At 42.0% G+C, this 21183-nt stretch overlaps 1 protein-coding gene across 4 annotated transcripts in view; it reads right to left on the reverse strand.

Moving 5' to 3' along the window:
- NDST1 (N-deacetylase and N-sulfotransferase 1) overlaps positions 1 to 21183 on the reverse strand; it is a 59733-nt gene that overhangs the window by 4679 nt on the left and 33871 nt on the right. For 3 of the 4 annotated variants that reach the window (XM_074212605.1, XM_074212607.1, XM_074212606.1), the window contains 12 exons: positions 21065 to 21152; positions 15890 to 16044; positions 13842 to 14027; positions 13237 to 13365; positions 11187 to 11369; positions 10187 to 10283; positions 8675 to 8798; positions 7664 to 7838; positions 7179 to 7349; positions 5497 to 5544; positions 4234 to 4343; positions 1382 to 1484 (listed from right to left, as the gene is read on the reverse strand). In XM_074212605.1, the coding sequence (XP_074068706.1) occupies positions 1382 to 1484; positions 4234 to 4343; positions 5497 to 5544; positions 7179 to 7349; positions 7664 to 7838; positions 8675 to 8798; positions 10187 to 10283; positions 11187 to 11369; positions 13237 to 13365; positions 13842 to 14027; positions 15890 to 16044; positions 21065 to 21152 (1569 nt within the window). The remainder of the gene's footprint in view (positions 1 to 1381; positions 1485 to 4233; positions 4344 to 5496; positions 5545 to 7178; positions 7350 to 7663; positions 7839 to 8674; positions 8799 to 10186; positions 10284 to 11186; positions 11370 to 13236; positions 13366 to 13841; positions 14028 to 15889; positions 16045 to 21064; positions 21153 to 21183) is intronic. The other variant, XM_074212608.1, reaches the window with a different exon arrangement.

Raw genomic sequence — 21183 nt, forward strand, 5'->3', positions numbered from 1 at the left:
TGAACCACTAGGTCTGTGACTTCATTGGTATACTATGAAACTCCTAATAGGAAAACTTGCTTCACAAAGTCGATCTGTATCTGTTCTACAGTTTAGTCTTAGAGAAGAGCTTGAAGTTCTGAGAGCTTAAGTGATTTCCACAGTCCCAAAGCCAATCTGTATAAGGGGTAGAAACCAAACCCAGGTCTTGGGCAGGCAGGTGGTGTAATGGATAGAGCAATAGGTGAAGACTCATCTTCATGAGCTCAAATACAGCCTTAGACACTTAATAGCTGTATGACCTTGGGCAACCCTGTTTGTTCCTCAGATTGTAAAATGAGCTAGAGAAGGAAATGGCAAACCACTCCAGTATATATCTACCAACAAAACCCTAAATGGGGTCATCAAGAGTCATACATGACTGAAATGACTCAACAACAATGAAAAATATGCAAAGAACAACTGTTGCTGTCACTCAATAAGGTATAAAACTTAAAATATATGATCCCTGCTTATACTCAAGAATTTCTAGTCTAGTAGGATGGAAATTAATAATAATAATAATAATATGATGATGATGATGATGATAATGATGATGATAACAACACTGATGATAGCTAAAATCTATGTGATGTTTCAGGGTCTGCTATTTCCACAGTCCTGGCCATGTCCAAAGCAAGTCAACTTGAACTCTGCCCATACTGTGGTCCCCTTCTTCTTCCCACTGGAAATCAGGCTCTACCCTAGAACCTGTATTAGGCACATGGGCTTTTATTTTATTTTGTCCTAGGCCAACTCACCCCATCACCAAACATTTGAAAAACCATACCTAGCTTCATAACCCCACTTTTTAACCTCCAGCCCCTCCTTATGCATTTTCTTCCCCCTAAGAATGCAAGTTCTCGATTGTTCTTATCTCATACCCAAAGCTTAGGGTAGTATCTGTCACTGAAAAGACTTCCTAAGTGTTAATTACATGAAAAATTTGTTAGAGAGGAACAGAATAAAGTGCTTCTATGTGAGGTCCAAGTAAAAGACCATCACTCATAGTGGGAACAGGGGAAACCTGAGGGAAAGGTTGACAAAACAAGAGGCAAAGAATTGGGCTTCAGTAGATGAGCAACGATACTAAAAGCAAAGGGGAAAGGGAGGGTATCCCAGGCATATTAGCATGACAGAGCACCAAGAGGCAGAAGAGCAAAGGGTATGTTTGGTGCCATAAAGTGGCATAGTTTTTCTTTCTATACTAATATTTCTGGATAAATATAATCTCCAAGAAATTCCAAAAAGATTTTCCAATAAGAAGGCCTGATGTCCTTCCCTAAAGTCCCTATGATCTGAATTAACTTAGCTATACCATCACCCTCCACATCATCAATTTGGGGCAGCTGTAGCCACTCACATCCAAATCCATTTCTGGGTACTTCCTGCCTTTGCTTTTGCCCAAGCACTTGGTTTTCCCTCCTTCAAGCAGCTGGCACCAGAATCCTTTTTTTGTATCATACCTGCAGTGAGAGAAAATACATTAATTCCACCCAACATATCTTCCTGATGAGATAGATATTTTCCTTTATAGAGTACAATTCAAACATAGGTCCCTAGACTCAGACAGAGCACTTTAACATTACAGAGATAAACCAGGGGCAGTCTGTGGTGAAGTCATGGGATAAGCACTGGACTTGGAAGTAAAAAGGCTGGGGATACACTTTTACTAGTTGTGAATCTTGGACAAGGTATTTGACTTTCTGTGTTTCAGTTTCGACATCTGTAAAATGAGAATTGTTCTACTGACCTCACAGGAAAATCCTGTTGACCTTGAAATGCTACCAAAATGTGAGCAACTATCATCAACATCTAAGCATAGAAGAGAATACTATACCTAGAAGGTTTACAAATTATAACTTTAGGGATGGGTCAAAACTATAGAGAAAGAATGGGCACCTATCAACTAAGGAGTGGTTGAATGTGATGGAACACTATTGTTCTATAAGAAATCATGAGGGACAGAACTTCAGAATAGCCTGGAAAAGATTGGCATGAGCTAATGATGAGTGAAATGAGCAGAACCAGAAAGACGCCATACACCCTGGCAGCAAGGTTGAGCGATGATAACTATAATGGATTTGTTCAACTCAGCAGCACAAAAATCAAAGACAGTTCTAAAAGACTTGGTGATGGAAAATATCATCCATGTGTAGAGAAGGAACTATGGAGTTTAAATGAAGATCAAAGTTTACTATCTTCAATTTTGAAAAGTTGTCTTAGGTATTATGTTTTTTCTAATTTTTTCTGTTTTGATTTGATTCTTCTTTCACAACATGATTAATATGGATCTATGTTTAGTATGATTATACATGAACAGCCTATATTAGATTGCTTTCTATCAGGGGAAGGGAAAAAAATGTAAAACTCAAAACTTGCAGAAAAATGATTGTTGAAAACTACCACTAAATGAAGTTGGAAACTAAATAAATAAAATATAATGTCCTGGACAAAAAAAAAATGTAATGATTGAATTCTTTGAAATAATTTTATTTTAAAAATAATTTTTGTAATTTTATTATTTAAGCAAAATAATTCAAATGTTAAAAAAGTTTTGATGGAAAATACCATCTATGTTCAGAGAAGAAAGGAGCAGTGAAGTTTAAATGCAGACCAAAGCTTAGTATCTTTAATTTTTTTTTTTTTAAGGTTTTTGCAAGGCAAATGGGGTTAAGTGGCTTGCCAAAGGCCACACAGCTAGGTAATTATTAAGTGTCTGAGACCGGATTTGAACCCAGGTACTCCTGACTCCAAGGCCGGTGCTTTATCCACTGTGCCACCTAGCCGCCCCTATCTTTAATTTTTGAAAGTTGTCTTATGTTTTTTTCATTCCAATGGATTTTTTCAGGTTTCAATTTGATTCTTCTTTCACAGCATGATTAATATGTACTAATGGGTTTTTTTGGGGTTTTTTTTAGGTTTTTGCAAGGCAAATGGGGTTAAGTGGCTTGCCCAAGGCCACACAGCTAGGAAATTATTAAGTGTCTGAGGCCAGATTTGAACTCAGGTACTCCTGACTCCAGGGCCGGTGCTCTATCCACTGTGCCACCTAGCCGCCCCAATATGTACTTATGTTTAACAGAGTTATACATGTATATAATCTGTTTTGGATCAATTTCTGTCAGGGTAAGAGGAGAGGGAAGGAAGTGAGAAAAATGTGAAACACAAAACCTTGTAAAAAAAACAATTGTTATAAACTATTGTTACATGTAATTGGAAAAATAATATTTAAAAAAAAAGAAAAAACAGGCATCAACTGTCCTCCAAAAAAAAAAAAAAGATTACTAAAAGGAAAGAATATTTAAAGAAATTTCCATTTAAATCAAAAATGGAAGAAAAAGTAAAAAAATAAAGAGGAGTACTAGGCTGATAACTGTGGTTTTTCTTTTATATAAAACTGATGGGATCTTTGAGGAGATGGAGCAACAATGGATACAGAACACTTCATCAATGTGCTGATTAGCTTTCTGAACTGGATTTTCTCCCCCATCCACCTCTTTTTATTCTTTGTTAAAAAGAGATGGCACTTTGAGTTGGATAAAAGGAAGAAAGGAATATATTGAGAAATAAAAGTGATATAAGGACAAATGGCACTTTTTCCTCAACATAAGCTGAACAGATCTGGGATCAGAGAACATTAGAGCTGGAAGAACGTTAGGAATCCTCTCATCAACCTCTCATTTTACAGATGTGTGAGTCAGTGGCACAACCAAAATCCAGATGTTCTGGTTTCAACAACTGAAATTTCTGCAACTTGCTTTACTACATTTAACGACATACATATAAGAAAAGATGAACCCCAGTAAATGTGAAACCAGATGTGATGAGTCTTTTTTTTCCATCCATAGGCTCCTGCAAAGGAGCTTACTGTGGTTTATAGTATGAGATGTTGGTTTATACCCAGTTTCTGCCAGACTGATTTCAATTTTTCCCCCAGGAAGAATTCCCAAATAGTTAGCTTTTGCTCTGGTAGCTAGGATCTTTTGATTCATCAAACATTAGGCTATTGTGTTTGTTTCCGAATGTTGACTCTTCTATCAAGGAAAAAGTTATGCATCTTGGTACACAAGGGACATTGTCTATCCTAAAGAGACCAGTGGGATTCAGCTTCTGACTCCAGAGCTTGAGGATATACTTCTGATATCAAAGCATAGCAGACAAGGGAGGGAGGTCAGAAGGGTCCTTAGGCTTTGAGATTAGGACAACACTCACACCAGAGTTCTATGGTAATCAATAATGTTGGTCACCCCGAGGAACTTCTGAACAGTATCCATCACTTTGGCAGGTTCAGTCCGGAGCAGTTTGCCATCCAACACCAGGATCTGGAAGAGTAGTACGGGGAATGTTATATGATCCAGTCCTACCCCTATTCCCTCCCTACCCAAAATCTGCCAGTGTGACCAGCTTGTGGGTACTGGCTGCAAACCTTCAAAACCAAACTGATTTTTGAGGCTAATAGCTAACTTTCTTCCAAATGGACAGTTTCATTAGACTCATCTTTAAGCTGGGGCCATTCTGGCTATGCTTTGTATGACTTCATGTGAATAATGGATATCACATGTCTTGCCTTCTCAATTGGTTAGAGATGGGGATGAAAAGAGGGTATTTGGAACTGAAAAAAAATTTTCATTTCTAAAAAACAGAAAAAAAACAAACAGCTTGGGTGCTTTCCAACTTCACAGAGCACAGAGACCAAGATAAGTGGGGATATATATGAAATTATATAATGGTAGCGTTTGCTGAAGGAACCAGGAATAAATATTTGATGTAGGAGAAGACTCAAGAGGAATACAAAAGCTTTCTTTAAAAATTTGGCGGGCTGTCATGTAAAACAGGGATTAGCCATATTTTGCTTAGCTAAATGGTAAAGCCTTGACAACTTGAAAAGAAACTACAGAAATTCTGTAGAGGTCATTGCTCCCTATCAAAAAGAGGCAGCTAGGTGGTAAAGTCTGAGTCCTAGCTCAGCCTTAGAAACTAGCTGTGTGACCAAGAAGTCATTTAACTTCTGCCTCAGATTCCTCAGCTGTAAAACAAGGATAATAATAATAATAATAACAATAATAATAATAACAACACTTACCTCCCAAGGCTGTTATGAGGATCAAATGACATAATGTTTGCAATGTACTTGATAAATCTTAAAGTACTACATAAATCTTAGCTATTATTATTTAGAGCTGGAAGCCATCAAGTTAAACCCCTTCACATTATATATGAAGAAACGAAGGTCGAATGACTTGGCCAGGGTCAGAAAGTTATTAAGTATCTGAGGCAGGATTGGAACCCAGGTCTTCCAGCAAGTTGGCCACACTGGCAGTACTAACTAAGATATAAACTGGATTAGATGCCCTCTGAGATTTCCTTCTCCACTCTGAGACCGAACGATTCTCTAATTCTCAGCCAATGAGCAAAGTTGAGAGGGTTGGTGTTCTGCAGGACGTTTTAGGAAGGCAGACACAGGTGAGTTCATACCTTTGCTTGTTCAGGATAAGAAACATTTTTCGGCCAGGCGTCCAGTCCCTTAGAGAGGAACAACCAAGGGCACACAATGAGCTGGTAGTTTTCTGTACTTCTCTGTACAGCTATGAAACATTGGAGGGAAGCTGATGGTTCAGCAAGGAACAGAGGCACCCCCAGGAGCTGGCTATCCACCCTCTTTGAGGGGAAAATACACCAAAATAATGGTAAGATTGCATGAGGACATTGTAGGGATGGGACATGGGTGTTGGGGAAAACAAAAGGAGGAAAATCAGGGTAATAAGGGAAGGGGATAAGCATTTAAGAGTTTTACAAATATTAGGTCATTTGATCGTGCTCACAACCACTCTGGGAGATAGGGGCTGCTATTATTCCTGTTTTAGAGTAGAAGACTGCAATTAAGTGACCAGCCCAGAGCCACCCAACTAGGGAGTGTCTGAGGCTGGATTTGAATTTAGATATTCCTAACTTCAGGCCCAAAGTTCTATCCACTGAGCTTTATAAGACAAAGAAAGAGGAAGCAAAGGTTCAGCACAGTTGCCCAAATTGGAAAACAGCGAAGCTTATCTTTCCTCCCCCCCTCCCCTGTAAACTCTCCTGTACTTCCCTGAGTCTTTTCTATAATCCATTCTATAAAGCTCTGGTCCCTAGTGATGGCAGGAGACAACTAAGGGCAAATGCTCAGGAAGTGATTCCTCCTAGGTATATACTTTAGAACAACTGATCACTGTGGGTTTTCTGATGCTGGGCTAAAAATCTTTCAACTGGTAAACATGAATGCCTCTATGTCCTAAGCACTGGGATACAAAAGAAAAATCTGTCCTCAAGGAGCTTACAATCTAATAGCAGATCCAGTATGCAAACAAACAACATATAAAGAAATCTATATTCAGAATAAATTTAAAAAATAAAAGAGGGAAGGAACTAAAATTAAGAGGAGTTGGGAAAGGCTTCTTGTAGAAGGCAGTATTTTAGCTGGACTTAGAGGAAGCCACTGTATCGAGTTTGTGCAGGGCAGGAGGTGACATTTTAGGTAAATCATGCTAGTGGCTGAATAGAGGATGGATTAGAAAGACTTAAGGCAGATTATTGCAATAATCCAAGTGTGAGGTGATAAGAGCCTACTCTAGAGTGGTGGTGGTGTCGGAGAAAGGGACGGGTTCCAAAGAAACTGCAAGTATGAAGTCAGTAGGTCTCGGCAACAAGGTGGCTAAGGGGATGAGGGAAAGTGAAGCGTCCAGGATGACTCTGGGTGGCGAGCCTGAGGGACTCTGTAGTAAGAGGGAAGGAGATGAATTTAGGGGGAAAGATAATGAGCTCTGTTTTGGATTTATGGAGTCTAAGATATCTATTTGGAAAGTCAACCAGGATGGAGGGAAGGGGGATAATAATGCTCAGGCACTTCCAAAATCATTGGCACTTCCAAAATCATCTGCTCTTCCACTGCTCAAAGACAATCATCAGTGTGTGACCTGGGGCTCCCCTTTCAATAAGAAATCAAAAAGCCAAAGGCATAAATCTCTGTTGGTAGAAATACAGTGACATATAAAGGGGAAGTATTTGGGGACTGTCCTGATAAGCCTATTTGAATGACCTCACTTATGTGAAAACCAACCCTCCAGTCCCAGAGGGATGCTAGAGGGATCTGTGGGGGGGGGGGGGGGGGTGATGGGTACCTGGTTGGCATGGTAAGCACTAAGCCAGTGCTCAATGTGAGTGGCATACCAGCCAGGAACAAGGCAGCGATTCTGAAGTGCCCGCAGCTTCGGGGAGGCATTAGGCCCTGCTGTGATCACTTCATGGAAGGTGTACTTCAGGGCAACTGGGTCATCGTGGGCTCGCTGATGCTGTGGGGGGAGCAAGAGACTCAGTTTAGTAATGCCCAGGACCTGAATCACCCCCATCAGCTGAGGAAAAAAACCCAAACTAACCACTACTTCCTCCTGGGGAGAGATCACATTCTAACCAGTAGGCACAGAGGGTGAAGAGGAGGCAGGAAGTCCTCCTGCCCACTTTAAACCCTAGGCAGGAAGCAGTCGTTGGAAAATGACGCCAACCCCACTCAAAGTAAAATAACTCAAAAGACGCAGTGACCAGACTCTCAGAGAAGCCCTTCTGACACTCCTCCCCAGGAGGTGGCAACCCCCGATGCCCAGCTCACCTGATACCAAGAATAGGCTCTGTCTGCTGGGTCTATGAGGATGGTGAGGATTTTGGCTTTGGGTAATAAGGCAGCTGCCCGCTGGGGAGCCACCTCAGAGTCAAAGTAGTTGGCGCTTTTCTCAAAGTAGAAGTCAGAAGTGGTGTTGGATGGGATGGGGAAGAACTCCATGTACCTGTTCAGAATCCAGAGAGAGATGCCAGCTGGGCAAGAAGAAGAAGAGCAGGCCCAGAAGGACCAGGGCCCACTGGCAGCACCAAGAGGGGCATGGGTGGTTTATAGCGCTTTCTGGAGAATGAGATTTGGGTAACATTTGCTCCTGCAGAGATGAGGTGGGAGTTTGACGGACATCCCACCACCTGTGCTTCCCAATCCATTCCTTTTGGGGGGAGGTTGGAGAAGCAGGATTTTAAGAATTTTAAATGATTGGGGTATCTCACCTCTGGCCTGAAGTTTGGAGGTCAGAACTCGGTGGGGGTGGGGGGGGGAGATTTCTCCCCCTCCCTCATGGTCTGGAGGCAGTTCAGAGAGAGGCCAAGTAGGAAATGATTAAGAAGTAAAGAAACCTTGTTTGATAAGACCTAAAGTCATCTCTGAATGTATTACTTATGACTCTGCCTTCTCTTGCCATGGAAATTTCCATTACTTTCTTTACCTGATGGTCCCAAGTATACTAACCAAAGAAAATATCTAGAAGGCCTCAGAAATTAGCACTTGGGGAAAGAATTTTTTTTGCCCAATTACTATATTGGCCCAAGCAGGTGTTCTAGACATCACTGCTTCTCTTGCCAGTCAGAACTGCTTTAGTTCTGGAGACCTAAGCATTCCTCCTTGGTCTCCAGAGGACAGGGCCCTCTATCTCTTTAAAGCTTGTCTGAATTCTGCCCCCTCTTTTTCTACAGCTTGAATACCATCAGGGAGTAAACAGCATCCAGATGCTTCCTGACACCAATGCAGAGCTTCCGATCCAATGGCCCAGGCTGGCGCATGAGGATGGAAAGCCCCACTCACCAGTCTATGCCTTTGTGGTAATTTTGGCCATTGAAAAACTGGATCTCCTCGAAGGTCTCTGGGCTTGGGTAGTTACTGCTCAGGTCGGGGTGCATTCCCAGGAACAGATAAAGGGCTGTGGTGCCTGCAGAATAGAGGAGAGGGAGGGTAAGCCACACAGACCTGGGCAGGAGTGCACTGAAGGGAGGATACCCTACTAGGGAGGGGAACAGGGCTTAGGGGACCCATGTTCCTGTTTCCTCTCCACCATAAGAGTATGATCTGGAACAAATCACTTCCATCTAGATCATGGTTTGCTCATACAAGCAAATTAGAGTTAGTCTAGACCAAAAGAGTTTTCTGTTTTGTTCTTTTTTTTTAGTCTCTCCAGTTTGATGTCTGATGTCTTCTCAAAGTAATGCTTTTAAAAGCATAAAATAAAATACATAAGATTACAAAGAAGACCAATTATTTTGCAATACAGTTATCCAAAAGTTTAAAGCAAAAAACAAGGTCACAGAGTCTAGACTAGTTTCTTCCTCATGAATCTATACTCTTTCTCATAACTACACACAGAGGAGTGGCCCCAGTGAATTATGCTAGAAGGAAAACTTCCAGAATTTGAGAAGAAACAATGCCCTAAGAATACCTCCAGGGAATTAGTCTGAGCTGGTCACTCAGAGGGCATCAAGTCCTCCCAAAGATTTCTTTCTTTCCCAAGAGATGAGGGATAAGGAGACTTTCCAGCAATCATCTAGTCTCAAAAATCTTCAGTGGTTCCAATTGTCCCCCAAATAAAGCTCAATGTCTTCCCTTGGTATTCAAAGGTCTCTGTAATCTGGCACATATTATTTTCCAGTCTTAGTTATATGACCCACACTCCACAAACTCTATAACCCAGAGAAAACATCTCTTGAACAAGCCAACTCATTTCCTGCCTCGGGGCTAGGCTCTCAAAGTGCCTCTATCTGTAGAGCTTTTCTTTTCCCTTTTCCTGTGAAATTTTAACTTATCCTTTAATGTTAGAGGGACTGGGAATTTAAGAAAACCTCAAAAGGTCAATTCACTTTTTTTTTTAACCATAAAGAAAATGAGAAGATGATAAAAATTTTTATTTCAAAGTAAAAATTTTTGTCTCAATTAACATGTCTGGTTGGTTCTTCTAGTTAAAGCCCAACTCAAATATCACTTTCTCCAGAATGCCTTTCCTGATCCTTCTTCCTTGAGCCTCCCACAGTACTTTACTTGCACTTGTCTGATGCAAGTAGCATGTAACACTGCACATTCTAGTTGTCTGAGTTGGTCTTTTTCCCTCTGAGATGGTAATCTCCACGAGGGCAGGCACCTCTCCCCAGAGCTTAGCTCAGTGCTCCGTACATACATAGTGGCCAGAGAAGTTATTCAGGTGGAGCAGTGCCAGTTTCATTCAAACTGAGATGCAGAGCAGTCCTGGATCCTATCATGGTAGTCTCAGGAACACAGGGAGCATCAGCCAAGCCAGCAGGGCTTCAGGGGCACAAGCAAGATCCATACCTGTTTTTTGGGGTCCAATGATTAAGAGTTTGGGGAACCGGTCACACGTTTTCTCCTTTGACCAGATGTCTTTGTGCCGCTTGTCCTCACAAGGATCCTTCAAAGCACAAACATCATAGAGTGGGACAAAACTCAATGTTTTGTTCCATCTACCCCACCTATACCTGACCAAGGGTTTTTGTGTGCCATGGATCACTTTGAGAGTCTAATGAGGCCCATGGGTCCCTTCTCAGAAAAATGCTTATAAATGCATAAAATACATAAGCCTGTAATGAAAACAGATCACATTGAAAGTTTTATATTTTATAAAAGACACAAAATTTTCAAAATAATGACTGTTAAGTGTACATATACACACACACATATTCTGATAAAGCCTATGGAACTCCTCAGAATAATGCTTTTGAATGTGTAAAATAAATAAGATTATAATGGAAATCAATTAAATTGAAAGTTAAAGAGAATGTTAGTATTACATTAATATAGGATATATAATTTCTATACACATATACTCTTGAGTATTATTGGGACACCCCCCACAAGGACCTCAATTCCTTCAAGGTCTTGTGAGAGGTTCTGTCTGCTCTCCTGGCCTGTATTCTGGTCTGTGGTGAACACAGGCACCTCTATCCTGGAGCTTTGAGGAGGGTCCCTGCTTTGTTAGGGTAGAATGGGGGGCCAGATAATATACATACATTCTGTCAGTTCACAGATCCCAGTTTAAGAAACCCAGCTCTATACTTGCAGCAGTTAGTTTGTTCCCTTCCTTTATATCAGTGAATTTTTCTCCTCCTTTCACCCCCAAATCCTAACTGTGCGTACCAAGAGACTATCACTGATCTTTACAAGTACTCATTCAGGGAATATACATTCTGGCTTTGGCTGTGGGTAATGAAGCCTGGAGCTTAGATTTCCAACACCCCCTGGGGATGCCCTGGTTGTCCTGTAACTCTCCCACTCATACAAAGCCCTAGCCTGGGACATGAGCTTGCATCCCTACCTGCCACAGGGGGTCCTTCTCCTCAGAAAAGATCTGAAAGTATCGTTGAGCCAGCTGGACTGGTGGCAGCGTCTGCAGCTTCAGGTTGGTCCAAGAGTGAAGGAAGCGCACCAAGTGTTTGAAGGTATATAATCCCAGACGATCATTCCCATAGTTGGACAGGTGGGTCATGAAAATGCTGATCTATGAAAGGGAGAGAAGGCAGGCTGAGCAAAGCATTTCTCAGTGAAAAGGGTAAGACCCCTCCCATTCCAGGGTGCCAGACACAAATAACTCATGAGCTGGTTGACAGTGGGTGAGTCATTTCCCCTCTAATTCTAAAATTCAGGGTACTGGAATAGATAAGCATTTCACAAACTAAGAATAGTACAGCATGTTCTTGGAGACAAGCACAGTGGCTCACCCCACAATCCCTGCAACCCAGAAGGCTGAGGCTGATGCTTCTCTTGAGCTAGAAAGTTGAGGTGCCCTGAGGATTCATGCTCATAAGGGGTTCTCATTCAATTCAGCAGTGATGTGGTGGGCTCTTGTAAGAGTGGGGCTGCCACCAGGCTTGACTAAGAAAGGGGCAAACCAGGGCAAGTTGGAAAAGCAGCAGATGGAAGCTCCCATGCCAATCAGAGGGTGATTGTGTCTTACATTTCCAGCCTGGGCAAAAGAGGGAGGTCTGGATTTTTAAATTAAAAATAACCATTCTTGGACTTCAAATACATTTATGAAATTCTTAAGTGTTGACCAGGAAAGAGCTGGTGAATAGAAATATTTCTGGTATAATGAGAGGAAGTGGATAGTCAACCAAATTTGGGGGCAAAATAAAGCAACAATTTTTTAAGTAAAAATTTACCATTTATAATATTTTGATATACTCAATATTTTACAAGGGGAAATAGTAAAAGTAATAACAATGCTCTCTCAGATCCATTCCAGTTCTGAGGTTCTAGGTTCTCTGAAATTCCTTTTGAATCTGAATTTGAATTCTTTTGAAATTCTTTACTCTTAAGATCTCTAGCTCTGTCTACAACTAAAGATTATACTGCCTAGAAAGAGTCCTAGATATGCTGGCATTGAGCTATACCTTTTACAAGTCAGTCAAGAAGCATTTATTAAATGACCACTGTATGCTAGTCATTGAAGCAGAAAAGACAAAGCTAAATTTCCAATGGGTAAGACTGCTGAACAGGGAATATATAATTATTCATTAAAGCAAAAATACATTTATGGTTCATACATTTTATATCTATACTAATGCACATACATACATACACATGCACATATACACATATATATCCTCACAACATACTCAAGTGCATTTATACATAAGCATGCATGTTTACACATGTACTTGTATGTACCACTATACATACAGAAATGCATGTAATAGATATGTGTGCACATACACACACACACACACACACACACACACACACACACGAGTTCAAAACAGTATATTTCAACCAAATGGTGAAATGAGTGAAACAGTTAGACAAGTTAAATAGAAAGAGAGGGGTGTGTGTGTGTGTGTGTGTGTGTGCACGCACACTCTCTCATATGTTATAACATTAGCTTTAGTATTTTTTTAGAAGGCAAGACTTGAGAGGTTCAGTGAATAGAGCTAGCTAGCCTTGGCATCTGGAGGCCAAAATTCCACCTCTGACACATCCCAGCTGGGCAGCCCTGAGCAAACTCCTTAGTGTCTCAGAGCCAAAGGAGCTACAAAGGGATTGCTGAAGCTCTGCTCTGGTGGAGGGAGATCACAAATTGGAATTTCCTACACCTATAAATCTCAGTTCTGGTTGTTTCATTTTTTAAGGTGAGTATTACTATTATCTATAGTATTTTATGTTAAGGATAAGGAATTTAGGGATCAGAGAAGTTAACTGAACCCCTCCAGGCAAGATAGAACTAGAATTTTGATCTCCTGTCTCCCCACTCTTAATATACAACACTCAGTCCACCCCATGTTGGTGCCCACAAGACCCCTTTACTTTGCCCTCAAACAGTACTGAGGCTGTCAAGGGCCCCATCGGGCATAAAGAAGATCGGCACTCACAGGATTGAGCAGCACAGTGAGGAAGAGCTCTCCCCCATTGATGATTTTATCCAGTTCGCTGGAGCCTCCGGGGTATTCATTGTAGAATATGGTGTGGGTGAAGAGGCCACAGGTCTGCCGGGGGAGGACCTAGGAGAAAAGGAGGGGGAGGAAAAGGAATTGCCAACTTACTAACAAGGGAAAAGTTTTGAGGCACAGTTCAACTAGATGACCTCTATCCCATAAAAACCCCAAGTCTTCAGACTGGGTCATGTCAAGTCAGCAGTGGAGGGTTTTCCCATAAACCCAAGAAGGCAACCACCTTCCCAGTGGGAGTGACCAAGCACCGACCTCCACTGAACAGCCAGAGCATCTAGGCTAGCAGTGTCCAGGGATGAAGTGGCAGAAATAGCAGATGCCCCAGCACCACCCACTCCAGGGAAGCTCCCTAAGTGGTCTAGGCCCAGTAAATGGGCTCATAACCACTGACAGCCTAGAAAAGAATTATAGGATAAGAGTAAAGAAGCAGGAAAGTTCCCGCAGACTCTAGACAGATCCACCCATTGAGAAGTCTCACCTGCTTCCCAGTGAGCAGTGGAAGGAAGCAGACAATCCTCATAACCTACCATGATCCCATTGTGAATGAAGCCTCGGCGGTAACGGGCAGGCTTCAGGTGGGGATACTCCTCTGTGCTGGTCACCTGGATGTCCCACACCTGCTTCCAAGCCTCATAAAGTTGCATGTGGACAGGGTATACACCAGAGTGGTGGGGGGCCACAGCATAGCCCATGTCAGTGGGGATCCCATGCTCCTACAAACAGGGGCAGTGTGAGGGAGGGCAGTGAGCACATGTCACCAGGAAGACCCTCTCCCTGAAGGCCTCAGTTTCCCCCTCTACCAAGGGGTTGACCAAGACTCTTAGTAGTGACAGACTAAAAACATTGAAGCTGACAGGTTTCTCCCAAGTTGAGGACACAGAATATAGTCATAAATTAGAGACAGAACGAACTTCAAAAGCCATCCTCTTTATTTTATAGTTAAGTGTCCTGCCCAAGGTCACAGAGGTAGTAGACATAAGAAGTAGGATTGAACACAGGTCCTTGGTCTCGAGAACCAGGGGTTTTTCTAATGTATCTCTCTGCTTATCCTAAGGAATGTTCCTGAGTTGGGGGAAAGTCTTTCCTTGAGTTGTGGAAAACTGGTTTGGCTTAAGATCTGAAGCAGACACAGTTTCCTGGGTCAAATTCTATGTCCTACCTCACAACTGGGTTGAGAGCTCAGCTCCTAATTTCAAGAGTCTTATAATAGTCTCTCCTCATACAAGGTTCAAGCCCCCTCCCACATCAGTTCCTTCAATCACTTCCTCCCAAAAAGTTCCAGTCAAACCCCAGGTCAAACTTCTGACTGTAGCCCTCTTCAACTGGCCATATCACTGTCCTCTCCTCCACTTTGTCTCAGCTCAGGGACATCTCATGCAGAAAGCTATCCTTGATATTATATGTTCCATATGATACCATTTAAAATATTCAGTGTGTCCCATCAACCAAGACTGGAGGGCTACCAAACCTCTCTGTTATTATTACATTCATACACATAGACACACTCACACATTGAGGGGGTCCACTATCCCTCCCCCTGCCCCAGGCTGTGCAGAGGCCTTCATACTGGAATGCTCTAGGTCTGGCCCTGAGCTACAGTTTCTAGGGAACCTCTTCCCTGGAGTTCTAAACCATCATTGTCTCTCCTCCTTGCCCAACACTAATCTCAAAGAGCTTCCAGAGGATACTGAAAAGGTTTCTGGTGGCAGCATTCAGAAAGAGTGCAAACCCAGGGGATTACTTTAAATTGGTCATCTGAAACTGGAAGCAGGGTGAGAGCAGTAGAGTCTGTTTCAATGGACAGCTAATGAGGCAGAAGAGCAAGGGGCCCTTGTAGGGGAGGGGGAGTGAGGGATGGCGCAATTACTAATCCTCTGCCAACTCTGCCCAGGTTCCCTTGGGCCTCACATTGTCTGCCCAGCCCTCAAGGCTCTTAGTCCAACCAATCCTAGGTGAGAAAGAGATGGATGTGGACCTCTGGACATACAAGATGATTCAGGTCCTGCCCATTTAAATGTCTGGTAGATATGGGGCAGATACACAACATGAAAAATGAATACCTTTCCCCAGGCCTCTCCTCCCCCACTAATGAAACATAACCCATTGAGGACAAAAGAAATAATGAAACTCTTTTGGGTATTTTGCATATAAACACCTGTAATTGTCTATCTAATTTATTTGAATAATCTATTAAATCTAAAACAGATCTATTTTCTTTCCTTTCTCCTTCCCAAGAAAAGAAAAAGATCAAAATCTGCCCCTTTTCCAAGTTCCACCTCCCCCAGGAAGTACCTCTGATCCCATATACTCTCTCCTATGGAGCTCATTCAGCAATCTATTCATTAATTTTAATAACTAGTCACATACTCTCTTGAACTCATCTCTCACCATTAAAGGAGTACAACCCTTCCTTCTTCAACTTAACTATGAACAAAGGCCACCTTTGCTTTCCTTTGTCTCCCTTGGCAAGTGAGTCCTTGCCCTGGGTAGGGTATCGAGGAGCAGGGTGAGGGGGGGGACAGGGATAGGGGGTGGGTCAGAATATACCCCAGCCCAGAGAAGGGGTCTTACTCACGACAGCGAATTTCTTGTTGAGGGCCATCTGCTCAGCCAGTACAGACTGGTTGTGGAAAAGGTGGGGCTGCATATGACTCCACATGTGTGGAAACCACCAGAACTCCTTCACATAGGACAAGAGCAGGTCGTCACCATCATCCTCAGCATCTGTACCTGGTGATATCATGTCAGGTCAGGTAATGCCCTAGCCAGGCTGGCCATTAGGGGAGAATATGAGACCAACAAAATTCAAGGAAAGTCAGCCTTAAGATCAACCTCACAACATGGGAACCCCAGCCCAGAGACCAAGGTGAATGGAAAGAAAGGGACAGAGTTGCAACACCCTGTAAGAGAAAAGACTATATAGTATGCTCAATGTATTACTATTTTTCAGATAAATGAAGATATAATTTTTAAAAGATAATTTTTTTTTAAGCAGAAGCATAGCTTTAGAGCTGGAAGGGACCGTAAGAGGCTCAAATATAGCTTTAGATATTTATTAGTTGAATAACCCCTGGACAGGTAAGTCACCTTAAGTTTTTGTCTTAGTTTTGTCTTTAAAATGGGGATGATAACAGTATCTACTTCCCAGGGTTATTATAAGGAGTAAATGAGTGATTATTTATAAAGTACTTAGCATAGTCACTGGCAAGTGGGCACTAATACAAATATTAGTTATTTATCACTATTTTCATTATTATTATTACTATTATATTAAGGAATTGTTCAAGGTCACACTGGTAGCAAGTATCAGAGGTGGGATTTGAACCCAGGTCCTCTGACACCAGAGCACTGTATCATACTGCCTCCTACGTCACTGCTATTAAAGGTGAAAGCTAATCTGAATAACAGTGCTTATGGAACAGAATTTATTTTCAATTACTCATATTAATTTAAAAGGACAGGAAAGAGCTGGAGACAGTCCCAAACCAAGGATAACTCACAATAATCCATACCTGGTTTGGGACAAATTTATCTTGTTCATTAGGTTCTATCTACCTTTGAGATTTCAAATAGGATTGTCTGCTTTCCCTGCCCCTTCCCCCACCTACCCCCTACACACATACAAATATCCCAACTGAGAGGAGTGGGGGACCTGCTGGGAAAGCAGAGATCCAGTGCCTGGAATGCCCAGGAGGGCTGATGCCAAGGTAACAGCACAGCACATACAGACCTACCTGGGGCACAGCCATCTCTGGTCAGTGAACACAGAGAGACAATAGGCACACCAAATGGGAACCACTAACTCCTACTTTCTGAGATTAAAAATAGGTGAAGATTACTAGTTGTGTGAACCTGAGTAAGTCACTTAATACCAATTGTTTAAATAAAAAAAAATAATAAAATATGAAAATAAAGAAAAATAGATGAGGATCAACACCTGACTATAGCAGAGACAATGGGAGTAACAAACTCCCCAAGGGGAAATGCATTTACTTTAACGACCAAAAGAACTAGCATATTCCCAAGGGACCCACTGTCAAGGCAACTGAATATTGGGTGGGGTGAGAGGAGCACTGTAAGCCAACAGTGAGACATGACAGACAAACAGAAAAGTTCATGCCATTTTGGAAAAACATTACAAGTCATTACTGAATATTTTATAAGACAAGGGAAACAATGGATCATTCCAATGCTTTTTGCTCTTGATCAAACTACAAGTGGAGTATTGGATTCAGATGCAGACACCTTATGGTAACAATGACAGTTTGAAATGTACCCAGGAGGGGGATCAACATGGAGAGAGGGCTAGAAAATACATCATCAAAAGGAGAGAAGATTTCAGAGGAATGTGGCCTATTGGCCTATCCAATGGGATCTCCATTAAGAGGGATTAGGTTTATTCTGAATTACCCTCAGAGAGCAGAACTGGGAATAAGAAGTGAGAATTAGAGGGCAGTAGGTTCACAAGGACCTCAGAAACCATCCGATGGAACCCTTACCCAAGAAGCATCTGCTTGAAGATCTCCAAGGACAGAAAATCCATTCTCCTCAGGAAGTAGCCCTGTTCTTTTGAACAGCTCTAATTATTATGAGGTTTTCCTATCTCTCTTCTAGCTTCTATTTGGCATCTACAACTTCCACTTATTGGTTTCAACCTCTGGGATTCAAGGAACAATTCTAATTCCTATCTTCTACATGAGGGAGTCTTTTGGATGTCTCAAGACAGTCTTAAAGTCCTCTCCTCTCTTCTCCAAACTGGCTGCCCTTCTCCATAAATTCTCTAATTCAATCTAAGAGAAGACTTTACTAACAGAATCATGCAACAATGATGCCGACAGACTAACTTGGGAGAAAAATGAGTGAGTGTCCCATCATTAGGAGTATTCTAGCATAACTTAGAAGACCCTAAGAATGATGGCAGAGAGGATATTCCTAAAAATGAATATTAAAAAATGTTTTTTAAATATAATTGGAAAAAAATATCATTAAAAACATTAATTAGAATATTCCTACACTGGAAAGAAGGTTGGATTAAAATGATGAAGAATTCCTTGCTATCCTCCAAGTTCATGACTCTAAGATTCTAGAATTTTATAACAGTCTATTCCACCCCTTCTATATCACCCTCCATCTATTCAGCAAAGCCCAACATTGAGCCTCTTCTTCTTCTCCCTCATCCCCAAGTTAGTCAATCTCTCCACAGCTCAGGAGGATGCTTATGGCTCTTATAATTGATGCCTACACCAACACTTTTCCCCCCGCATTTCTCAGTTCCACATCCTAGAATGGGTTCCTACACCTAGCTTCCCAAGTATGGAGAGTCCAGTCACCTCTCATGGTCCTTTCAATACATTTGTCCCTCTACTCTTTTCCCTCTGATATCTAGTTGAGTCCTAGAGGGCAAAGGAGGTTAGTCAAGTAGGCATGAGTGAGGTCAAATATGTGCCACAGGGACGTGTCTAGATGGGTGCTCAAATGTTAGAGATTATTTTATAATCTGTATCTCCTGACCTCTCTTTGCACCCAAATAATCCACAATCAGACTAAAAAACCAAGTCCTACTCAAATATCTATTTTAATCAGTATAGCAAACTATCTCTACCACATAAGGCAGCAGCAGTTTTAAAACTTATGGTCAACAAGTTGATGGGGGGGGACTAGGACATCAAGTGACTTGTCCTAGGTTAAAACCCAGGACCTATCCAAAGCTAGACTTGAACCCAGGTCTGCCTGACTCCAGGGTCTGCTGCTTTTTCTTTTTTTAATTTCATCATTTAAAAAAATATTTTTGAATAACTTTTTTCCCCAATTACATGTAAAAACAATTTCTGACATTCTTTTTTTTAAAAACTAATTTATAAATTCTCTGCCTCCCCTCTCCCTGAGAGGGTAATTAGCAATTTTATATAGGCTATACATCCTATGAAATTATCCTTCCCTCTTTTTCTACTCAGCTTTTTTATTCTGGTCTAGACCAGGGATTTCATTCATGTTGGAATATTGTATCAGGGTTTTTTGATCTACTGGTTAGTTTTGCAGGACTTTCTTCCCTCCTTTCTTATTCCTTATTATTATGCTCATATTATTATTTAATATTTGGTTTTATTCTTTATTATAGGGGAGGATACAGTGGGAAGTCTAGTATTAAAAAAAGATACAAATCTGTTGGGGGTATTTTAAAGTGACTTAAGAAGCAGTTTTTCCTAACATGCCCACACACCCACTGGCAAGCAGTTAACAAGACCAGTGCTTCCTCAATCTAAGCAAACATGGTAATTACCATCCAAAGACAACCAAAAGGGAGACAACAGCCCAGGGAAAGCCAAGCCACAAAACTGTACCTTTCTGCTGCCCACAAGGCTTGCTGTGCAAAACCCTGAATGAGCAGATCTTTGGAAAGGAAAAGCAGGTATTGTGTGCTTCCCCTTCGAACCGTGAGAGAGGGCAGGGTTGCCTCTCACAAGGCAGAATTGTAAAGAGTCTCTTTATAGAATCCCAGAATAAGAGTTGATAATCCTAGAGCTGAGAGGGTCCCCCAGAACCACCAAGTCTCAAACTTTCATTTTAGAGCCGGGGAAACCGAGGCCTAGGGAAGGGAAGTGACCTTCACAAGAACACACAATGATTAGGGACAGTATCAAGACTAGAATCCACTTGGGCTTCTGGTCAGGCACTCTGGCTCCTCCATCTCAGATTTCCCTCCTGATCTCTACCTCGATTTCAGACCCTTTCTAAAAGACTGTGTCATCCACACTGGGTCCGGCTCAATAGGAATAGGGGTGTCTAGAATCCCAAGACTTTCAGGAGTTCACAGGGTGGAGCATGAGTTCTGCTTAAGAAGATAGCTGGATCACAGGACAGAATGGGAAAATACCCTCCCCCCAAGCTGGTGTTTGGTGAAGTCACACCAAAGAGGAGGGCTGCCATCTGCCTCTTTAGCATTCTGGACAGCCCCCTATCAGGCTGAGTGGAAACTGGTCTGGGAGATGATGTTTGTCCTTCGTTCTGGAAGAAGACCATGACATCAGGGAGGTGATGCCATGACAAGCATGGGAGGGGAGGGTACTGTGCTGAGTCACCTGCCTCACTTTTTCCTCTGGAGCCACTTGGGTCCAGGATGACTGGAGATGGCCCTGGAGGTAATCAGGTTAAGAGACTTGCCCAACCCATCAGTGCAACAATCAGGCACAATTTTGGGATATCTGTGATGGAGAATACCATCTGTATCCAGAGAAAGAATTGTGGAGTTTGAACAAAGGCCAAAGACTATTACCTTCAATTCAAAAAAAAAAACCTGTTATCTTATTATGTAATTTTGCTATCTCTTATACTTTATTTTTTTCCTTAAGGATGATTTCTCTCTCATCACATTCAACTTAGATCAATGTATACCATGGAAACAATGTAAAGACTAACACTGGCTTCTTGGGGAGTGGGGGAGGGAAGTGAGATTGGGGGAAAATTGTAAAATTTAAAATAAAATCTTTCTCTTATTTAAAAAAGAGAGAGACTTGCCCAAGGTCACACAGCTAGTATCAAGTGCCTGAGGCTGGATTGTAACTCTCATCTTCCTGCCCCCAAGGCTGGTGCTTTCTCCACCAGGCCACCTAGCTGCCCCTGGTCTGGGGGATAGAAGTGCTGGATGGTCTACATCATTATGGCCCCTTCTTCCAACGGCTCAGGGACAGCAGGCTAAAGGAACAGGTGAGGCAGGGTCTCCAGGGCCGGGTCCTAGTTGGAGCATACTTACCTGTATGGAAGAATTTCCCTGAGTAGCCCAGGTTAAAGGTGAAGTTTGGGATGTGTGTGCGCAGTTCATTCTGGGTGTCAAAAAGGGCCTAGAATACAGAAGGAGGGAAGGATGAGAGG

The sequence above is a fragment of the Macrotis lagotis genome, chromosome 1 (assembly GCF_037893015.1).
Source record: "Macrotis lagotis isolate mMagLag1 chromosome 1, bilby.v1.9.chrom.fasta, whole genome shotgun sequence".
Taxonomy (NCBI): Eukaryota; Metazoa; Chordata; class Mammalia; order Peramelemorphia; family Peramelidae; genus Macrotis; species Macrotis lagotis.